The 23,504-nt window shown below is 39.0% G+C and overlaps 1 protein-coding gene across 2 annotated transcripts in view; it reads left to right on the top strand.

Moving 5' to 3' along the window:
• MYB (MYB proto-oncogene, transcription factor) overlaps positions 1 to 23,067 on the top strand; it is a 34,189-nt gene extending 11,122 nt beyond the window's left edge. The window contains exons 7-16 of one of the 2 annotated variants that reach the window (XM_080806631.1): positions 1,016 to 1,096; positions 1,571 to 1,675; positions 2,953 to 3,207; positions 4,097 to 4,459; positions 5,971 to 6,113; positions 7,322 to 7,436; positions 7,528 to 7,653; positions 8,871 to 8,981; positions 11,101 to 11,208; positions 22,249 to 23,067. In XM_080806631.1, coding sequence (XP_080662757.1) covers positions 1,016 to 1,096; positions 1,571 to 1,675; positions 2,953 to 3,207; positions 4,097 to 4,459; positions 5,971 to 6,113; positions 7,322 to 7,436; positions 7,528 to 7,653; positions 8,871 to 8,981; positions 11,101 to 11,208; positions 22,249 to 22,365 — 1,524 coding nt within the window. In that variant the 3' untranslated portion in view covers positions 22,366 to 23,067. The remainder of the gene's footprint in view (positions 1 to 1,015; positions 1,097 to 1,570; positions 1,676 to 2,952; positions 3,208 to 4,096; positions 4,460 to 5,970; positions 6,114 to 7,321; positions 7,437 to 7,527; positions 7,654 to 8,870; positions 8,982 to 11,100; positions 11,209 to 22,248) is intronic. The other variant, XM_080806632.1, reaches the window with a different exon arrangement.
• The last annotated feature ends 437 nt before the right edge of the window (positions 23,068 to 23,504 follow it).

The following is a 23,504-nucleotide window of genomic DNA, read 5'->3' as shown; positions in this document are numbered from 1 at the left end:
AACTTAAATGTTTCAGATCAAATTAGCTTTTGCATGTAAATTTACTTAACAAGCTCTTGCTGAAGCAGAAGGGGGAAATGAAAATGTGTTTCCCTCTTCCAAAATGAAAAGTGAGTGTCATATTAAAGAGGAGATCGTTTGACACTAAAATTCAACAAGTTTGATTCTGTGAGTTTGATTCTGGTAGTGATCTAGCAGAAATGTCTTAATTTATTCCTTCCCAGCATGTTTACCTTCTTACTCTGAGTCAGGAGCAGGTTTGAGACACCATTTTCTGATTTCTCCTTTCATCCTCCTTTGGATCAGTGTGATTCCTTCCTAATTGCCAGGTATTTCTATTCAGGGAAGGAAATTTCCATAATGGTTGGGAAAAGAAAAATAAGGAGAAAGAAGATAAGATCAATAAAATTAATCTTACAACTAACAGTAACAGATGGTGAAACTTAGCCAAGAATATGGAGCTCATATGCAAATTATATTCAAAATATATTCCTAAAGGGTTTTCACTCTTCTCTGTCTATTCCATACATTTGACTACAGACTTACCAGAAAAGTCTCAGATGAATGAACTATCATAGGCAGTTCTGTGCTCTTTACTAAAACTCATAATTATTCCAAGGAAAATATTTCTATTATAAACAGCTAGAGCCATCAGTTTTTTCCCATTATGACTTCTTTCATACATTCATGAATGATTTTTAGGTTATGTTTTCATTGTGCTTTACTCTAATTAAGGAATACTTCTCATCAAGATCAATGAGAACTTTACATCTCTTTATGTTCCTTCAACTACTTATTTAGCCATTTTTAAAGGTTTGGCTAAATTTTCAAATTAGAGGGTTGTTTTTTCTTTTTCTTTTTTTTTTTTTTTCCTCTGTGCCTGAATTTTATCAGTAGAGTTTTGTTTTGTTTTGTTTTTCCTCAGTCCTAGAGCAAAACCTCAGGAAGCCAAGTCCCCTAATGCCTATGTGATCATGAATGACTCGGCCTTTGTTTGTCTGCCTTTTTGATCTAGGTCTCCAGTCATGTCCCGTATCCTGTAGCGTTACATGTAAATATAGTCAACGTCCCTCAGCCAGCGGCTGCAGCCATTCAGGTAAGATCATTTGAAGACCTTTTCCTCAAGAAACTCATGGGCTGTTCAAAGCAAACTTTTTAAAGACGTGCTTTATTTCTTTCATCTAAACACTTATTTTCACTTGACCAACTGAAGTAAAAGAGAGAGAGAAAAAAAGAGGGCATAGTGGAGAAGAGGGTGGAGTTCTGGCCAGCAAGCTACCAATCTTCACTTCTAGAGGAAACCTGCTCAGGAATTCTCTGGTTCTCTGATGTTGTTAGTGAACCAGCATATCAGCGAGTGCCCACTCGAGACTCAGATCTCGCATCGCTCCCTTACATCTGGAAGAGAACCTTCCCAAAGCTTTGTACAGTGGCTGGATTCAGCTGGCGTTGGTCTCACGCTGAGGCTCACAGAGCCCAATGGTCCCTTACGACTGCGGGCCACAACCATTGTATCTACAGCTTCCAGTCAGGCCCTTGAATTTTATTCTCTCTTAACTTTTAATTTCAGAGACACTATAATGATGAAGACCCTGAGAAAGAAAAGCGAATAAAGGAATTAGAATTGCTCCTCATGTCAACTGAGAATGAGCTCAAAGGACAGCAGGTGCTACCGGTAAGAACAGAACCATGTGCTTCAATGGGGGACAGACAGCAGTGTCACCCCCGTGCCCTCCGTCTCTTTTCCCTTCTCTTCTAACTACTACATTAACCATGACTATAGATCCATTGATAGTGTTTGAAGAGAAGTTGCTTGTGCTAAAATGCAGTTGGGATCCCAATGTATGTTTACCAAATTGAAGGTGACCCTTTTGTGTGGCAGAGTCCACTTGTGGGGGCCACCATCGATTCTCTTGTTTTCTCAGGACTGTTATCCATTCAAAGACTAACTAACAGATATAAATGAATGAAAATCTGCCATTTTTTTTTTACAAAGCTCTCTCTGGTATCTATTCATTTGACATTTTTCTTTTTCTATAATTTTTCTTAACCTAGATTTTCTTACTTTATCATTTCACATATGATCTGATGCCTGTTCCATATATACATGGGAAGAAGGTATGGATAAGCTCTCCGTAAATAACAGGCCTGCTCTCTTTTTTGCACGCATGAGAGCTATGCGGACCACTACTGAATATTTTTGGTGGGTGGGCTGCGAACTGAGAACGTGACATGTACTTTGTAACCTATGTAGTTAAACAGCAAAGAGAATAAAAGAGATGTGATACCCAGTAGGGATTCATAGGAGCGGATTCCTTTGGGGTTAAATAGTAAGACGATTATGTGCATATGTTAGTTCAACCACTTTTTAACTTTAGTTCGCGTTTTGCAATGTCTCCTGTTGCGTGGTCATGCTGAAAGGCGACTTCTGTTAGTGCGCTCTTCTGCTTTCCTAACCACGTTGATCTGGCAGCCCTTCAGGGCCTCAGAGCAATTGGTAACATTCAGAAGGGATAGAAGCAACAAGAGTATATGCAGATAAAAGGAACTCTAACTCTTGAGTCTCCTGGCCTTTTTGTAGGTTAACGGGACAATTCTTAGTTTGCAGCAACTGTATGTGCCCTTTTGGATGTTATGTTAAAGTAGATCTTGAAGGTGGCCTGTGTGAGACTTGTACTTTGTGACACAGTCCCTCTGTTTACAGTTTTAGCAAAATGATGACAGTGAGGTTGCTCATGGAGGCGACAGACCTTAACGCTATTAAAAAGCAGGGTCTTGCATCGATAAAAGGAAACATCTTGACAACTGTTTCATAGGCGCAAGTTTTGGGTGATGCAACTACTTTTATCTTTCCTCCAACAGCATCTGATACCTTGTGCAACTTCATTGCTAAGTTCCTTCTCCCTTTCTTCTCCCCGCTCTTTCTTTGCACCCCCCCCAACCCCGCCTTAGACCCAGAACCACACATGCAGCTATCCCGGGTGGCACAGCACCACCATCGCTGACCACACCAGACCTCATGGGGACAGTGCACCTGTTTCCTGTTTGGAAGAACACCACTCCACTCCATCTCTGCCTGTGGACCCCGGCTCCCTACCTGAAGAAAGTGCCTCCCCAGCAAGGTGCATGATCGTTCACCAAGGGACCATCCTGGATAACGTCAAGAACCTCTTAGAATTTGCAGAAACACTTCAATTTATAGATTCTGTAAGTAGAACTGTTAAGACAAGTTTATGTTTTTGCAGATGGATTAGGAAACCCATTTCTCAGATGATTGCCATTTTCTCTTGCAAATATCATGTTATTAACATATATTAATGTAAAAGTATGATTTCGTCCTTTGCATCTATGTTTTTTCAGAGATCTGAATTCACAGACTACCCAGATAAAAGGTAGCTTTTCACGCATTTCCTTCAAAATGCGTATTTTTTTACAATAGTAAAGTTAATGACCTGTAAGTAGATCCTGGCTTATGAAATGAGGTTTGAGTTATTTGTAACTTATTTTACTTTGTTACTTCTTTGTGTTTCTCCAGAATTGTGCTTTGCTTTTGGATAGCACATTAAGAATTGTGTTTACTCAGAACTTAAAAGCAGCCTTTCTATGTATCTGAAGCAGGAAGGAGTTCACTGGTGGTACATGGCTCTTGCCACAAAACATTGATCATTGATTCCCAGTCCCAGCTGGTTCACTAAGACAAACTATCTTTAGTGAAATACATGTGAGTGCAGCACCCAAAATGTAGACACTCAGTTCATTTCCTTTGTCGCTAAAATCATACTTATGGCATATCCATTAAATGGGATGCCCCTTGCCAAAATGCACCACCTTGAACAGGTTTCCTTTTTGCTTTGGATTGCGTGAAAGTGAGAGAGTTTGGGGGGTTCCCTGTGGCATGTCCGCAGGGACTAGCCTGCAGGCAGCATGGGAGACCCGCTGTGCAGCGTCCCAGAACAATCATGAATCCTGAAGCCATTTCTCAAGAGGGCCAGGTGTTTTGTCCACTGTCAGCATCTCTTCCTCAGCGCTGTTTCAGGTGGTGGCACGCAGCAGGCACACACCGTCTCAAAGTTCTGCACCTCCCACATTGTTTCAGGATTCTTCATCACGGTGTGATCTCAGCAGTTTTGAATTCTGTGAAGAACCAGAGTTTTCACCTAGCCAACAGCATGCAGGCAAAGCCCTACAGCTTCAGCAAAGAGAGGGCAGAGTGACTAGCCCTGCAGGAGAGCCTAGCACGAGGGCGCACAGACTCAAGTTGAACGAGGGTTCCCTTGACCCGCTCAAGCCCTCACCTCCTTCGAGGCACAGCACACTTCCACTGGTCATCCTACGAAAAAAGCGGGGCCAGGCAAGCCCCTTGGCCACTGGAGACTCTAGCTCCTTCGTATTTGCTGACGTCAGCAGCTCAACTCCCCAGCGTTCCCCTGTCAAAAGCCTACCCTTCTCCCCTTCACAGGTAGAGCACGGTTTCTGCACGGCTTTTACTAATTTTCAACAGCCACTCAAGCCTTAATAATCTGGAAACTAATCCTTTGGAACGAATGACTAATTACCGTTGCCCTCACTGATTCTGTTCCATCATTGACTCTGGCTGTTGCCACGTCATACTGCCTCCCATAGTTGGAGCCGTCTGTAGGCTGACTGCTGATTTTGTCATAATGCTCTCTCTTTCTTTCGGGTGATTTGAAACACTGTTAGTTGCATGGGATGTGCTTTTATTTCCTCCAACCTTAGAGTTTAACATTTCTATCCCTTCCTTTTCTCCCATCCCTTCCCCCTCCTTAAAAACTTTAGCAGATTTTCTGCCTGTTTGTTCACTTATTATTTTGTGATTCACTGACCCAGGGAGGAGGGAACCAAACTGGGTTTGGAGAGCATTTGGGTTGCAACCAGAAGCTTGAGAGGTTCTGATCCATATTTCAGTGGTAAAGTTTTGGGAAAGCATAAGGAACAAATGCTTAAGGAAAACAACTTATGTTTTAATTTTAATTTCTCAACATTGGCTTTTTTAGGTTATGCCATACTATTTTATCAACATGGTTTTTGCCATGAATATTCTCATTGCACAGAGTTTTTTCAAGGCATGCAGAGACTTGTAGTCCTTAATTGCTAAACTGATTGAAGTTATTAGATAATTTGGCACTTTAACACATTTTCCCAAGTATGTCTATTGAGTTTATTTTAAGGACATCTTTAAGTATGAGCAAATGAAGCACCCACTCCCCAAATTATCTTGTTATTTGTTTGTATCTTCCAAATTGTGTTCTGGAGAATATTAGTTCTGCAAGGCTTTAGTAGATGTTCCAGAAAAAATCTAAATATATAAGAATATAAGCTTGGGAAACACTATGTCACAGTTAAAATTGGTTTCTTTACTACAGGACCTCTCAGAGTTTTTAAAGACACTGATGCACATTGTGAATATCCAGGAGGAGATTATGATATGTTTGTCTCCCAAACTTATTTTACCTTAGAAATTTTTGAGGAACACCTATGATTGCCCCAGAACAATGGCATTCTGAGAAACATATCTTATTATTCAAGAATTTTCCATATAATGCAAACCTTCCATCATAATAATTCATAGGTCATTAAAGAGAAAAAAAACAGCATGAAAGAAAAACAATAATTACCTTCCAAAAAATCACTTTAAGGCTTATAACTTAATAAAGTATGCAGCTCATTCTCTTTAATGACAAATAGTATTTGTTAAGAATATTTTCATAGGATTTTGCGAGTTTTTCAGCAATCACCCTAGGTTTTATTGCTTGGAAATTACACTCCAAATTGCACTCCAACTGAAATAAAACAATACCCTGTCCAACACTATGTGCTTATTAATATCTTTATTATTTTACACAATGGGTCAGTAAAACATACTCGCTTGTTATCATGGTGTGATATTTAAGTCGGGCTGAATAAAGAATCACTGCTTACGTAATTTTTTTTCTTTCTTCCCATATTTAGTTCTTAAACACTTCTGGTAACCATGAAAACTTAGACTTGGAAATGCCTTCTTTAACTTCCACACCTCTCAATGGTCACAAATTGACTGTTACAACACCATTTCATAGAGACCAGACTGTGAAAACTCAAAAGGAAAATACTATGTAAGTGCTTGGTTCAAGAATAAAATTATTTACTTTTATTTAATTAATGGAATATAGCCTCCAAATATCTGACCCATTTGTATGTATCGAATCATGGATATTCCCACATTGACTATATCTGTCCTAGGCATGTTACAACTACCTCGGGGTGGCAAGTCAGTAGGTAAACTAGATTACGTTTTGTAATTCACTTCAAAATATCTTATTCAGGGACACCTGGTTGGCTCAGTGGGTTAAAGCCTCTGCCTTCGGCTTGGGTCATGATCCCAGGGTCTTGGGATCGAGCCCCACGTCGTTGTCGGCGAGCTCTGTGCTCAGCAGGGAGCCTGCTTCCTCCTCTCTCTCTCTCTGCCTGCCTTTCTGCCTACTTGTGATCTCTCTCTCTCTGTCAAATAAATAAATAAAATCTTAAAAAAAAAAAAAGTCCTATGCAGAAGGACTATGTAGGACCACATGCAGAGGTGAGATCATACTCATATAACTTTTCCATTCAGTTGTTCCGTTTGCTCAATAAGGCTTTTTCTTCTTCACTAAGGACAAGACTTTCAAACTCCTTTCCTCTCTGATTATAAAATTCAGAATAACAATGGTATGGTTCTTTACTTAGTTCATATTCTTTAATCTTATGTTTCCTTTTTGAAATTTAACTATAGATAGGACTTCTAAAATCCCCAGTAATATCATATGATCAGAAGCCAAGGAGTGATTAAGCAATGTTTATATTTTAAGAAAACCTTTCCCCAATTCAAGGAAATGGCAGAGAACATCAATATGAATTATAAGAAACCTTTAAAAAATGATATCTTACAATTTCCACTTACAATAAGTACATTTTAAAAGGTTAACATATGTTTTCTGTTGTGGGCCTGTTTTAATGAATAGATCAAATTGATTTGTAAATGACAACAGATCTTTATAAAGTTTTTAGTCATTATAAAAACCTAGGATCACTGTGTCTCCAGAATGATGAAAGAAAGGTGAAAAATAGTTTAATCCTCTTAAGAGTATCATAACTTGAACTATTTGGTAATATGTGATGTATATATATTATCTTTTTCTTAACAACACATATATGATTAACTCACATACCCAATTGTATATCAATAATAGAGTTTATTCAGTACAAAAATATTGCATTTAGTAAGTAGAGTGATGGAAAGGACAAATGTTCTTCTATAACTGAACCAACACTTGTTTTCTTTTTAAAGTTTTAGAACTCCAGCTATCAAAAGGTCAATCCTAGAAAGCTCTCCAAGAACTCCTACACCATTCAAACATGCCCTGGCAGCTCAAGAAATTAAATATGGTCCTCTGAAGATGCTAGTAAGTCCGGGCCAAGTTCCCAAGGTTAGCTGGTTTATTAGTGTAGACAGAAATTGTCCTCTGATGCACACATACCCACTCTTCCTTTCAGCCTCAGACACCATCTCACCTAGTAGAAGACCTACAGGATGTGATCAAGCAGGAATCGGACGAACCTGGCATTGTTGCCGAGTTTCAAGAAAATGGACCCCCTTTGCTGAAAAAGATCAAACAGGAGGTAAGCGCAAGATCCTTTGGAAGGAGTAAGATGTGAATCCTGCTGCCTCTGTTCCTTGTGGCAGCCTTATATGTCTGGCATCAGGACTGGGGATCAACAGCACTTTTTTGTACAAGATTTTCCTACAAGATGTGGCTAAGAGGTACTGCCAGACTGTAGTAGGCATGGGACCTCTCATCTGGGAGGCCAAGCCACCTCTACCTACTTCGTGTTTGAACAGAAGATGTGTTAGGGAGGATAAAAAGAAGAGAGAAAAACATTTTACTGGACTTTGTTGGTTTGTTTTTTAAGTAGGCTTCATGCCTAGCATGGAGCCCAATGTAGGGCTTGAACTCATGACCCTGAGATCAAGGGATGGATGCTCAGTCGATTGAGCCATGCAAGCACTTCTTTTCTGTACATTTTTATCACTGATACACAAACACATAGATAATTAATACACATGAATTTTAATTTTCAGATGTCATGGAGAGTTGAAATTTAAATTAAAATAATAGTATCTAATAGTGTCTAGTATAAAAGAAAAAGACACTAACTTCCAAGGATCAAAGTTTTAGTTTGGGGGGAGCCGGGTGGCTCAGATGGTTAAGCATCTGCCTTCAGCTCAGGTCATAGTCTCCAGGTCCCGGGATCAAGCCCTGAGTCAGGCTCCCAGCTCAGCAGGGAGTCTGTATCTCCCTTTCCCTCTGCCTCTCCCCCTGCTTGTACTCCCTCTCTCTCTCTCTTTCAAATGAATAAATAAAATCTTAAAAAAAAAAAAAAAGTTTTGTCTTGGGTGGCAAGAAACATTTCCAACAGGGGGATATAGTGCCTCTGGAATTTTTTTTTCATATAAGGATAAATGTTTGAGAGACTGAACAGAGATTGACTCGTTGAGATAAGATTGACAAATTTTTAAGAGATTTAAAGTGTACAACATGATGATATGATATACACATACATTGTGGAAGGATTCTCCCTCACTGAGTTAATGGGCACATCCAACACCTCACATGTTGACCTTTTGTTAAATTTTTTTTATGAGAACGCTTAAGTTCTGCTCTCTTAGCCCATTTCAATTATACAGTACAGTGCTACCAACTATAGTCAACATGATATACATTAAATCCTCAGATATAGATCCTCAGATATTACTCATTTTATAGACATTTACTCTCAAGTGTCAGTGTTCTGTGGGAAGTTCTAGAAACAACGAAGCACTTCCTGTTTGCTTTTAGGTGGAATCCCCAACGGATAAAGCAGGAAACTTCTTCTGTTCCAGCCACTGGGAAGGGGAGAGTCTGAACACCCAGCTGTTCACACAGGCATCGCCTGTGACAGATGTGCCAGTAAGTACTTGCCCATTTAGGAGAGGTTGGTGCCCCACAGAATTCTCTGCGTGGTATGTGAGGCTCTTGTGGTTTTAGCACTATTTAATGCATCCTATTTCTAAATGTTCTCTGTTGTATGACTATTTTCTCATGATTATTAATGTTGAATATAGAAATTTTTGTATATGTATTGGAAATGGATTCTTTTCCATGCAGATTCTTTCATTACTTGTATTCTTATGATTTGAGAGTCCCTGCCACTTAAAAAATCTTCTGTGCCAAAATACATATTTCCATGAAAGCAGAATGTTAATTTTACATTTTCTTTTCAAGTGTTTGTCTTCTAAGGTAGTATTTCCTCCTTGTTGCATTGCCTCCTGTTTGGTTTTAGGTAACATCTAGCATGAGGCCAGTCCGTGTCTATAGCAGATGCCCTTTATTGTTCTTATTACTGCATGACTTTGCTTGCCACCATTTTTTAAAATAAACTTTGGTTTTTAGAGCAGTTTTGGGTTCACAGCAAAGCTGTGAAGCTACCAAGATTTTCCACATACCCCTGCCCCCATACCTGCATAGCCTTCCCCATTGCCGACATCCCCCACTAGAGTGGTACCTTTGTTACTACTGATGAACCAACATTGTTGACCCTTCCTCCCCCAAAGTCGATAGTCTATATTAGGGTTCACTGTTGGTGCTATACATTCGATGCGTTTGGACAAATTTATGACATGTATTTACCATTAGAATAGGATAGATACACAGTAGTTTCACTGTCCTAAAAATTCTCTGCGGTCTACCTATTCGTCGCTCCACCACCAACCCCTACCCCTGCCAACCCCTGGCAACCGCTGATCTTTTGACTGTCTCTATAGTTTTGCTTTTTCCAAGACTTCATATGGTTAAAATCATACACCGTGTAGCCTTTTCAGACAGGCTTCTTTCACTTAGTGACACGTACTTTTGTTTCCTCAGTTTCCTGTCATGGCTTGATGGCTCCTTTCTTTTTAACATTCAGTTACCACCATCTTTAAAGTTTGGAGTTTGCAAATGGTTGTCCTTTATGGAGAATCAGAGCTAATAACAATTGTTAATCTTTATTCAGTATGTACTAAGGGGTAAGAGCCATTCTAAGAGCTTCAGATGCATCACCTCTTTGAAGCCTCACAACAGCCTTGCAAAGTTGGTAACATCATCTTTGCCATTATACCAACTAGGAAATAGGCACAAGGAGGCTTACTTACTTGCTTCCTAGCCAATAAGTGGTGGCTCGGGATTAGAACTCAGAAAGTCTTGTTCTAAATTCCATGCTTTTAACCATTACACTACACTGCCATTAATTTGTAGCTCTAAAATATTTTGGTATCAATATACAAAATAAAGAGTTCTCTAACTAGCGCTAAGTACATCTTTCATTTTTATTTTTAGAAAATATTTATTTCTTTATTTTAGAAGAGCAAGAGCAGGAGGAGGGGCAGAGGGAGAGGCAGAGAGAATCCCAAGCAGACTCCCCACTGATTTCAGAGCCCAAATTGGGGCTTGATCTCACAACCCTGACATCATGACTTGAGCTGAAATCAAGAGTCAGATGCTTAACCAACTGGGCCACCCAGGTGCCCCAGTCTTTCACTTTATTTTATTTTATTTTATTTTATTTATTTGAGAGAGAGAGAGCGAGTGGGAGAGTGGAGAGGTCAGAGGGAGAAGCAGACTCCCCACAGAGCAGGGAGCCCGATGTGGGACTTGATCCTGGGACTCCAGCATCGTGACCTGAGCTGAAGGGAGATGCTTAACCAACTGAGCCACCCAAGTGCCCCAGTCTTTCGTTTTTAAAAGCATGGATTTACCAATTCCTTTAGCAGATTTTTTATTTTTATTTTTTGAGTGCCCACCTCCTGCCTAGAACTGTGTCAGACCCCAAAGCTTTTTGTTTTAGAAGTGTTTGCCACAGTGGGATTAGGGTTAGGGCGTAGCTAAGGTCTTCTCTAAGCTCAGCAAGAAGAGAATTTCTGGCAGGTTCCCGCACTTGTTCCTGCTCATGTGTATCACTTCATATAATCTCCTCTCTACAGTGTCAAAATTGTGTCAGCTCTCATATTTTCCAGGTTCATTTAAATTCCCAATTGTTCTTTCCCTTTAGAATATTCTCACAAGTTCCGTTTTAATGACGCCAGTATCAGAAGATGAAGACAATGTTCTCAAAGCATTTACAGTACCTAAAAACAGGTCCCTGGCGAGTCCCTTGCAGGTAATTACTGTTCCAACATTGGTGTCTTAAAAGCCATTCACCAAAACACTGTCACTTGGAGAGTTTGGGGGGGTTTTTATTTTAAGACGTTAGTTATAGAGGAGTGATGCTTTTTAACTCTTGATATCTAAAAATCTAACATTCCTTATTGCCACTCACATGAGACACAGCACAAGCTTTTATTAGAGCAGGTTTTCAAAGCGTGATGAAGTGAAACATTTCTTACTGTGACTGAGGGCAAGATCAGTGCTTACACGTGTCAATATCTTCCTCTTCTGCTCTTAAACATGTCATAAAAAGTTTATGGGTATAGTTCTTTTTTTTGTTTCAAAATTTTTACCTTTTATGCTTAATTAGTAAGCCATCAAAACCCAGGCACTATTTGGGTTTAAAATTAAGTTTGGTATTAACTAGTTGGAAAATGATTACCATCTTTTTGACTACCAGAATAAGAAAGTCAGCTGCCAGTGTTGTGTGGCTAAGCCGTAGGTGATGGTCAGCTCCTGGGTTTTAATATCAAAAGAGATTTCCCTTATAACCCTGAAGTAGGTGTATGTTGATGAAATACAGCAAATGCCAAATTAATCCTGAGCCAAATGTAAAGAAAATGCAAATTTACTCCCCTAAAGTATTTAAAGCAGTTCCCAACATTAAGTAGCTCAGCATCCAGCCACCTGCAGAGCCCTTCCCTCCATCCCTCCGAGCTACCCTGAGGGAAACTTCACAAACCCTAAGGTGTATAGAAAACCTGGAGTCAGAAGTGGAAAGTGCTATTTGTACTGTGAGTTAATAGCACCAGAATAGGTTGGTGTGCTTTGAGAACTTGTCTTTTTTTTTTTTTTTTTTCCCCTCTTAAGGGCTTCCCCATCATTGTGGTAGGTTTTCTCCCCCCACATTGTGAGAATCTTAAAACTTCCCCTTTTTAAGTATTTGTGATATTTGGTATTATTTTTTAAGTAATACAAATATGGCTAGAAGGGCTGTAGGCACATTTTTCTTGGTAATCAGATTGTTTTCCTGTGGCCTCTATCTGATCCAGCTGCTTTGGTGAGAGACTAACTGTTGACTGGAGTGCAGGACACAGAAGAGGGAAAGCCAGGGTGTGGGGGGCTTCTGGAGTGTTCCTGAGTCAGTCAGGCCTGGGTAGTCAGGCCTGCATGTCACCAAGAACTGGGACAGGAAGAAGAGAACAAACTCCATTGAGGCCAAAGGGGGCCCAGAAAGCAGGTTAGAAGAATGTCAAGACGAAGGTCAGCTCTTTCAGAATTTTACCTAGACTGATCCTGGCTCTGGAAAGGCAATGCATTCTTTGTTTTTCTTTCCATCTTCCTTCTAAAATACTTGGCCCTAGGTTTCCAGAGCCTAGAATTTGACCATTGTTGTTAGTACAGTAAGCTAGAGTAAATCTTATGTATATTTTATAACCTAGTCTGGGATTCAACCTATATTTACAGTAGTACAGAAAAAAGGCATTCTGAATTTCAGAGAGCAAACATTTACGTATATTTGAGGACAGTTATCATGTGAGTAACTGTCATTGGGTAAGTTGAAAACCCCAGGTTACTTTACTAAAATTGAATTCTAAAAGCTCTTGGGCCTAACTGAATAGTGTTTGGCCAAAACCATTAGGGCTGAACATGGAACTGATATAAAAGATATGTTATATAAAATTGGCAAGTTGTCAGCATGATAAAAAAGTAAGTTGCCAGATTTTTTAATCTTACATGCTATTGAATTTTTTAAAAAATGATCAGTATGGAACTTTATCGTTAATGTATTTATATATTATTTAATGGAAATATTAGTTATCTTTGAGACTCAAAATTAAGTAGAGCCCTGTTTCATTAATCTATATTTTCTGCCATATAAAGGAGTTGTATTTGGCACTCTACAGATTCTAATATCTGTATATTGGGATTAAGCCATTCATATAGATCATGTAGTGAAGGCAGTATTTGTCAATTCTACTAAATGAAATAATTGAGATCCAGAAGTTAATTTTAGAGTCAATGCTTCTATCTGACTATACGGTTTACTGATTCATATTGCTTAAATATATCTTAATAACCTGCTGTAATAGATACTAATTCATTTTAAGAAATACTCATTAAGGGACGCCTGGGTGGCTCAGTTGGTTAAGCGGCTGCCTTCGGCTCAGGTCATGATCCCAGTGTCCTGGGATCGAGTCCCACATCCGGATCCTTGCTTGGCGGGAAGCCTGCTTCTCCCTCTGCCTCTGCCTGCACTCTGTCTGCCTGTGCTCTCTCTCCCTCTCTCTCTCTCTAACAAATAAATAAATAAAATCTTTAAAAAAAAATCCTTCTTTCCCTGAAAATACCTAAAACATTAAAAAAAAAAAAGAAATACTCATTAAATGAATGAGTAGTACACACCAAGAATTTTCATTGTTTTGTGGCTTGGAGCTCTAGCTTCTGATACCATAGAAATAGGTGATTTCTAAAATGTTTTAAACTTCCGTGATAAATATTGGGAAATTCATCAAATGAATCTCAATATTTAAGCATATATTGTTTCTATTTCATGTAGTCCCAATTCAACAATATTTGCATAGGTTCTTATGCAACTTGGTAATTTTGTTTGTTTAGGACATAATACTTTATCATATATTTCCATTGATAATTCAATTTGACTTAATTAGGCAGATTGCTCGTGAATAACATTACTGAACAAATGCATTTCTTACATGCTCTGGCTTTTCAACTTAAGAGTACTTTATATAACCTACAGCTTTTGTACTTAAAATAAATCACATATTGAATGGGATTTTAGCCAAATAGTCTTGACATTTTTATCATAGTGCTTTTAATTAAAACAACTAGATATGATTCCTAAAAAAGTTTAAAATTTTGATACTTCTAAAATATAAAATATCTGCCACTTATATAGGGCAATTGATTGTCTATCCACCCAGTAGTCTAGATAACTTAGACACAAGAACAGTTTATTGAAGACTACAGTAATTCTGTGTTCGCTCATTTCAGTTCTAATCATCCCTGGCTTAATTATGGCAATAACACTTTAGGCAGAGCAATTACTATTTTTGAGGCCTAAATACTGGACCTTTATGGTTCTAGCTTCTAATGTACATAGAAATGCACATGCTTATACATAATTTTGTATAAGTTACATTTGGTATTCTAAAACTAGAAATGCAAGAAGCTATGAGTTTGACATTTTATTATGACAAGTTTCAAACATACATAGAATTATAGAAATATTCTGATTTAGATTTAACAATTATTAATATTTTGCCATATTTACTGCATCTATTTTTTATCATGTGTTAAAATTCCAGACAATACAACATTTATTCATTTATGTACTTCCAGATATATCTCTAAAAATGTTTTTTTATATGACCTAATACCGTCATCACACATTGTTATTTACGATAATTCCTTAATATTCTGAGGCTTATTTAAGTTTCCCCCTTTAATCCAAAAAACTCTTTTCATTTTTCTAATCAGAAATGAAACAGTTTCACACAGTGTATTTTGTTGTTAAGTCTTTTAAATCTCTTTTAATCTCTAGACCAATGTTGTCCAATAGAACTCCTGTAGTGATGGAAATGCCCGATATGCTGTTGTCCAGTATGATAACCACTAGTCGTATGTGGCTAGAGCACTTGAGATGTGGCTAATGCCACTGAGGAACAGAATTTTCGATTTCATTTAATTTATACTGCTATAATTTAATAGTCATATTTCCTTGCTCTCTTCCTGGAATTAACCATTTCCCCCAAGAGCTCTGATCCTTTCAGTGGAAAAAGGTGTGTAGAGACCAAAATCAGGGTGCTGAGTATGTCCATGTGTTATGTGGGTTGTCATTGAGAAGCAATGAATTTTAACAACTCAGAACTCCGAGTTACAATCCATAAACTATAATGCTTACATAGAGGCTATATTATCCATTAGGCACAAATAATGTTCTTTTTGTTTTTAAAATTATTTATGCTCAGCCTTCTTCCAAAAGGAATTTGTGGCAGCTGCACAATCTTATAATTGTTGAATTTCTTTTTTCTTTTTAAAGGTGCTTTAATTTTACGTTGTACCAGTGAACAGGGACTCATAATAAAAATGTTCTGAGACATTTTTGATATTTGTGTCTCTTTCATGTAGCCCAGAATATGTGAGATCTTCATGTTAGACAATTATACCATGTTTTTCCCTCATTGTATGGGGGTAGAGGATGGAGTCTAGAAGGTTATAAAACTGTCTTATTTGGGGAAATAAAATTTGGCTTAGAAAGCTTGCAGTTTGGGACACACACAGATGAACGCAAAGCTCCCTCCTCAGCAAGGAGAAAAGAGCTACCTGTTTTCTTCAAAATGCTTTCAATTAGCTTTACATTTTGAAATAAATATATTATGCTAATAAACATTTCTTGAGGTAGACATTTTCATTGGCAAATCCAAAACTGTACTTAAGTTATAAGCCTTCTGAACTTCTGTATTTTTCTCTTAAATTATAATTTCCCTTTATTCCTATTTAAAACCCAAGTGTAAAAGATGTGTTCATATGCTGTTTTACTCACTCACTTTCCGCTTTTTTTCTAACCACAGAATGACAGCTTTAAATTTTAATTTCCTGACTTGGCTTGTCATGGCCTTACTTTTATAAAACAGTGAATTTAATTTGAGTGACTTTCTCGGGCCATTATTATTTAAACACATTTACACAGCATTGAGGAATCTTAGAATATTATTGCAAGCAGATGAGACTCACTTTTTCAGTTCCATGTGTTTTTGATTGCTCCTATCTTTATATGAATTGTTAATGATTTTTTTAAAAAACAGGGCAAATCCTTTTTGTGTGATCAGCATTGCTGAAGAGCACGATAAACTAGCATGCAGACAACAGGAACCTCGGGTCTAGTCTAGACTCCACCATTTTCTGATTATGTGATCCTAACTCATTAACCTCTTCAGACCAAAATGCTCTTGTCTATAACTTGAGGACTATAGTATGTCCTCCACTCATCATACAAGGTTGGTAGGATGATGAAATGGAGAAAGCATTGCTTTCAAAATGACAGCACAACTGCCCATGGACATTGGTGTTATCTATTATTAGGCAAAGGCTGTACACAGTCTCTGTCAGAAAGAGGCAAGGAGGCCTCCCCTATTGCCAGGGCTTCTTGCCCTGTGGTGTACTATTTCCTCTAGCACATTCTTTCTCATTCCCGGTTCCACTCTTGCAGAACTGTGTCAGTGGGTCACCCAGAGAGAGAGCTGACTCAACTGATTCCTGAAATAAAGGTAGTCAGAACTACCTTTGGTATGATGGAGATGAAACAACTGATTAACTGGTTTTCTCTATTTTTCTGCTTCTTGTGTTGGCATGTCAACAGACATGGAAAACAATCTGTCTACACATGACATAGGTCTTTCTGGGTATTTCTTAATGTACTGTGGGGCTGTTGACCTGCTCCTTTGGATACCTCTGTACTCATTTGGTTCTCCCTTGGGTCACTTTTTTCCACTTGCCCCAGCAAGTATTCACATAGTTGTTGGTAGTACTTCAGTGACCTGCTTTCTATATATGTTTTAAATTAAGCAAGTTGGCCATATACAGCTTTTGGGTTGAACTAGAAAAGGCTGAATAAGGAGGGGAAAGGATATCAAACTCAAATTCAGAATGCCCTGCCCCAGACATTACAAGACATGGATTTTTTTGTTTGTTTGTTTTAGTTCACCTTAGTAAACACTATGATGCTAACTCTTCCTCGGGCCAGCAAAGATAGAATTGCTTTGGAGCAATTTGGCACTTGTCTTAATCTTAATAGTCTGAACTGATATGTGACACTCTAGCCTATAAATGTTTGCAAAGTCTATAAACATGTAGGATGGAACGATACCCCTGAGACATGTAGGAAAAACTCCAAACTGGGGAAAATTTTAGTCACATTAGTAACAGTTATCTTGGGTTTGGGTGGGCAGTGGAGGCACAGGTGGATGGGGCAACTTCCAATCACTGCCTGGACCTTTAATTCCCTAACTTTTAAGGCTTTTTTCTATGAGAAGTTAAAAACCCTGAAGTTGGGGTCATTTCACTGTTTTGTGCAGACATTGGGAGGCGTTCATACATGGGAGAAGGTGACCACTGACCTTACCTTAGTGACATTTCATCTCTGGTCCATCCCTGACTTTCAAGATTCAACAGTTTTCAAGATTTTTACATTATGTCTTATAATTGATACATCTTTAAATGATGCCCTTTGGGGAAGGAATTTTTGACTTTTAGAATTTTAGTCCAGAGCAAGTCTTTTCTTCAGATGGGTTAAATAGAATAATCGGATAATTCTTGTTCTTACTTGTTAGGACACCTGTTTATTATTTAAAAACAGAATGAAAGAAAAAAACAGTACTGTCTCATGAGTTGCTTTGGTTTTACAAAATCATTTTTTTATGACTGATGCAAATTTTTTATTAGGGCTCTGAGTTGGAAAGCACGTAGCTTGCCAAGGGTTTTGAACATCAGCTATTGTGTGAAGTCGCAGTGTGAATATAATAATGTTCAACATGATGAAAAAACCTATATTCTAAAGGAAAACAAGAAGACAATCTAATTCTGACAGAAAACCACCTGTGGACATGGTCTTGTCTCATTTTATTTCTTCTGTTTTCCACAAAGGATCCAAGTATTTATTTCAAGTGCCTTAGCAGGATATCCCAGTTAAAGCTTTGACAGTCTGTTTACAGTTCACTTCTGCCCCGAGGACAATTAAAGGCCCATCACAGGATAAACAAGGTGATTCTCAGGCAGGAGGAGGAGGATGTGTAGTAGGATTATTAATGTTGAAATGAATTAGCATTTGAGTGACAGGTCTGCATTAGCATGAGAATTCATGTGCAGAAATCCATAATTCTAATCAATTCTTTAGTGTAAAGGAAGCTAAAATTCAAAATGGAATAAAGGAGGCACAAAGGTATATATGACAGTAGTAAAAAATATTCTTCTAGCATGAAGACATTTAATCCCCCTTTGTCAAAACTCTTCTGTTTGCTTGAAAAGTTGGCCAAGGGCCGCAGGGCTTCAAGGTAGGGAGAGGGAAGGAAGAGGTAAGGAGAGAGAAGGAAGCAAAAGAGGAGGCCACCGTCATTTCAGCTGTTGGACCTGAGCACCTCTTCTCTTACCTGAGTACCGGTCCCTCTGCTCTTCCGTAACTCTCACCCTGTCGGTCTGTGTCTGCTCTAACCAGTTTTTTCATTCATTGTTGTAAGAAGTACTCACACCCACAGAGAAGGAGATGCCCACTCATGGTGCCCACTGGCCTTTCTACACACAGTGGCTACTGGGTCCTGGTGTTTGTCTGCACCAGGAGAGTTGTGTGTTCCAACCGTCTTGCCCTTTCCAGGCTTTGAGCTACAGGGCTTGTATGCCCTTGAGATGCTCCATTTTCTGGAATTCGATTTGTTTCTTGGAAAATTCTGTTTTGACTTAGGAAAAGCGACTGTTTGAAAAGTTTCCTTAAAACACTAATGAAAAATATGGGGTACCTTTTTCATATTGATCTTGTTTTAAATATCTAATCCTGGAGAAAGAGCCAAACATGGATAAAGTGGTGAGCCATGTAGGAGAGCCAATAAGAACACAGTCAAATTTCAAGTTAAGAATATATGAAACTGATAATACTCAGTATTCAGTTCTCCTGAACAGATTCTGGGAACCCTGAATTAACTTAAGTACTGTATGACCAAGGGTCAGAACCTAACTTTTACCAAGAGACATGGTAAAAACAAGCAGGAGATTGCTTTCACTTAATATTTTAAGATACATAATTTACATGTTTAGAAAAATTAAGTCTATATTTATTGAAGCACAGCTAAGAAAAATTCTTTTTTAAAAATTTTTAAAATTTAAATTCAATTAATTAACATATCATGGATTATTAGTTTCAAAGGTAGAGGTCAGTGATTATTCAGTCTTATATACTACCCATCACGTGTCCTCTTTAATGTTCATCACCCAGTAACCCCATCGCCCACAGACCCCTGCCCTCCAGCAACCCTCAGTTTATTTTCTATGATTAAGAGGCTCTTAGGGTTTGTTTCCCTCTCTGCTTTCATCTTTTATTTTTTCCTCTCTTCCCATACGATCCTCTGTTTTGTTTCTTAAATTCCACCTACGAGTGAGATCTTATAATAATTATCTTTCTCTGATTGACTTATTTTGCTTAGTGTAATACCCTCCTGTTCCATCCACATTGTTTGAAATGGCAAGATTTTTCTTTCTTTCTTTTTTTTTTTTTTGGATGGCTGAGTAGTATTAAGTAGAAAAATTCTTCACCAGAGAAAAATAGAAACATTTGTCCCTCTTTCTCACTTTTCTCTCCAACCTCACCTTCATTCCCCCTTCCCCTCCATCTGTTTGTATGGATTCTCTCAAAATAGGTATTTTGGTTTTTTGTGTGTCTTACGTGATTAGGGATTTACGTAGAAGATATTGGCATATGAAGGTATTTCCTTCTGCAGCCTCTTCACTCACTTGTTTTTAAGACCCATGCCCTTGGTTCTGAGCATTGCGCAGTCCTTCATGCAGACGTCCAACATATTTCCCTCTTCAGTCTGGAGTAGTGACAGGTCACACCATGGCAGTGACAACAGATGCTAACTCAGTCACTGAAACAGTAACATCAACTTTTCTTAATTGGGCTTCATGCCTCAATTTGGTGTTTCAGCATGGCACTGAACAATTTAGCAAGAACATGTAAACAACTGACTTAATTGAAATATGGAATTTGTATGGACAGATATACACCAGAGAAGCATGTGTATTTAATCCGCTTGTTTGAACCTGGAGAACTATCATTTATTCAGAACTATTTCAAAGAAATACTGTAATTACTCTGGTGATTTTGTTTAGGAAAAGATTAAATGTGACCCAAGGCAGAAGTCAGCCCCAAACAAACACCTGTCATCCTTGTGATACACAACTCCAGGAAAAATTATGATAATCCATCTTGCTATGTAGTGTTTCAGGTTAGGTGCTGAGCTTCTGAGCCTTCAGAGCAAACGTGTGTAAATTTAGACGATGCTCTTCGCATTAGTGGTGAGACTGCGTGGCAGGTGGGGCAGAAGCCGGGAAACCAGCTTTGTGTCCTGTGCAAGCTCCCAAGTTAGAAACATGGTACCGTAAGCCTTCTGTCACTGACACTTTGTTCCAGCCACTAGGCTAGGAAACCCCAGCACCGTACAAACGCCACGTTCATTCAGAATGATTCCTCTTTGCTACAAAGCCTGATGATTTTGACCTTCACTCTGCCCCCCACCCCACCATCTAAATAAACACTTCTTCCTGCAATCCAAGACCTCATTGGGCTGAGCCCACAATCTTCCACTGTTAAGGACGCTAATGGCAGGGGCGTCCTACGCTCCCAAGGGCCTGGACTCAGCCCAGCTTCACTACTTCTTAGCTGGTTAACCTTGAGGATGTTGCCCGCATTCTTTCTTCCTATACCGTTGGCCGGTCTGCAAAACAGGGGCACTGATCCACCCCTGTGCCTCTGGCAACCTGTGTGAGGATGACGTGCGTGAGATGAAAGACGGAAAACGCTTGGAAGCATGGCTGGCGCATGGTGACACTTGCTGAATGTTGTCACCAAATCTGCCTGATCTTCCTCTCTCGCAGTCCCTCCCATAAGCAGTGTACAAACTGCAGCTTCCTGGTTCTTTTGAGCTATTTCTCTACCCAGGGTATGTTCCTTTTTTCTCTCCTGCCCATCTTGTCCTTTCCCTGGCAGGGTCTCAGTGCACCATCCCCCCTTCACCTGGGCACAGCCCCACGAACCTCCCACACTACCTCTTCTCACCCTGCCTGGTTCCCATGCATTCACTTTGTCCTCTACAGGACCTTGGAGGCTCTAAAAAGCAGAGGCCTTTTTTGGCTTCTTCTTTTGTTCCATGGAAAAATCCCTCTTGGGTGTCCATAGTGGGAAGAGTTGGGCTTTTACTAAACCACCGGTTTAGTTTTGAGCTCACAGACCTCAAATCTGCTTGTGTTTCTGTGTCCCCCTATGTGGTGATGGCTAGAGAGCTCAGGCACAGGCTTGAGGCTGACACCTAGCTGGCACACTGTATTTCATGACAAACGTTTTATGTACAAATATCACCCCATCGTCATGTTATTTATTTTTTCCATATTTCCCCATGACCCTGCCTCGGCTACTGTTTAATCCCTGTTATCTTATATTTATTTTGTGAGCATCATAAATCCTTTCAGGAACAAGTAGAGCAAAACAGTACATATTTCAGTTGGAAGCAATATGGAGGGAAGGCAGGGTCTCAGACTGTGCAGGAAACAAACCTGGGCCCAAAGCCACTCCACTCCTCACCCTTGGAGCGGCTTTGGGCAGGTTATGTCCACTCTCTGAGTCTCCATTTCCTGCCAGTTTGAAGAGAGAAAGAACCTCCCCCTCAGGGTGCTTGTGCTGTGTCAATGAGATCATGACTGTGATGTGTTGAACACCAGACCTGGATGTTGATGCTGCCCAGTAGATCTTTCAGCGTGTCTAGCCTGGTGAACACAGATTTCTAAATTAATTGATATTTCACTGATAATACAAAATACATACTATGTTTAGTAGTGAGTTGATTCCAGGACCTGTGGGAGCTTTTTCTCTCAGAGAACTGAAGCCCTCACCAGTTTGCATAATGAGTAAATGCCCAGAGAGACATCTTAGGTATCTGGGAGGATTAGACCCATTCATGTCTCCAACTTTGCAAAAGTCACCCTAATCGACAAAAGGCGCTCAAGGGCCAAGATGCAACTGTAGCTTATGATCTTGTCTGAAGTGGGGTTTCCTCTCTCTTAGCAGTAAATGATTTCTGATCATTAATATCCCTTCAGAACGCTGGAGTCCCGTAAGTCAGATTTTATCTGACAAAGGCTCCCTGGTATCTCCTCTTGCTGTCTGAGGGTCAGAATTCCATCAGCTGGCCTTGCTGGGACTGGGAAGCCTCTGGGGCTGAAGTATGGGTCTCCTGTCTAACCTTGCCATTGGCCTCTTTCCCCCCATTAGCCTTGTGGTGGCGCCTGGGAAGCTGCCTCCTGTGGAAAGACGGAAGATCAGGTGACGGCTTCTGGTCAGGCTCGGAAGTATGTGAACGCCTTCTCAACCCGGACTCTGGTCATGTGAGACGTTTCTAGACAAGCATTATGGTTTTCAGAACACTTCAAGTTGACTTGGGATATGTCATTCCTTTACATGAGACTTTTCATGAATGGGAGAAGAGCCTATTTTTGTTGTGGTACAACAGTTGAGAGCAGCACCAAGTGCATTTAGGTGGATGAAATCTTCTGGGATTTCACCCCACAAAAAGGATTTTTTAAAAATATATAAATAAATAACAGTCTTACCTAAATTTTTAGGTGATGAATTGTAGTCGGTTTAATATCTTAATGCAGATTTTTTAAAACATAAAGTGATTTATCTGTTTTTTAGAGGACCAGTGGACCAGTATTTTTTTCCTGTGATGAGGTTTTTGAAATTTTACACACACACACAAAAAAGGTATTCCAATATATCACTTTTCTCAATCACTAAACACAATGCATTACTGTAAATGTTGGCTTAATACCATGGGATCTTTCATCAAGATTGTAAATGCTCATTTATGGTTAATAACATTGGAGGTACATTTATTGTACTAAACCATTTTATGAGTTTTTTTGTTAGCTTGCTTTAAAAATTATTACTGTATGAAATAGTTTTATAAAAAATTATATTTTTATTCAGTAATTTAATTTTGTAAATGCCAAATGAAAAATGTGTTTTGCTGCTATGGTTTTAGCCTGTAGACATGCTGCTAGTATCAGAGGGGCAGTAGAGCTTTGGATGGAAAGAAAAGAAACTTGGTGTTAGGTAATTGACTATGCACTAGTATTTCAAACTTTTTTATTTTATATATATATATATATATATATATGTACCTTCCCCTCCCCCCATCCCCCATTGTAATACATTGGAAAACTTGTTTGGGAGATTTTGCATTTGTTGTTGTTACTGGTTTGGTTTTCTTTTTTGTTTTTTTTTTTTTTTTGTTTTGGTTTTTTTTTTTTTTTGGTTATTGATGGTTTCTAAGAACATGCATTGCACTTCTTTTTTTTGGGAGATCTGTGTTGTTGATGTCTTGTGTTTTGTTCTGAGTTTGCCCTCACTGTTCTTTAATTCAGGGGTTATGTGTTTGATTGGCGTCCCCTATGGTTTCTGAGCATATGGGCTCGGAACTGCTGTACAGAGCCTGTGTTTGCAGCTGGAGTCAGGAAACTAGGGAT

The sequence above is a fragment of the Martes martes genome (genome assembly GCF_963455335.1).
Source record: "Martes martes genome assembly, chromosome: 6".
Lineage (NCBI taxonomy): Eukaryota > Metazoa > Chordata > Mammalia > Carnivora > Mustelidae > Martes > Martes martes.
The sequence above is the reverse complement of the archived record's forward strand: the minus strand, read 5'-3'. Positions and strand labels throughout refer to the sequence as shown.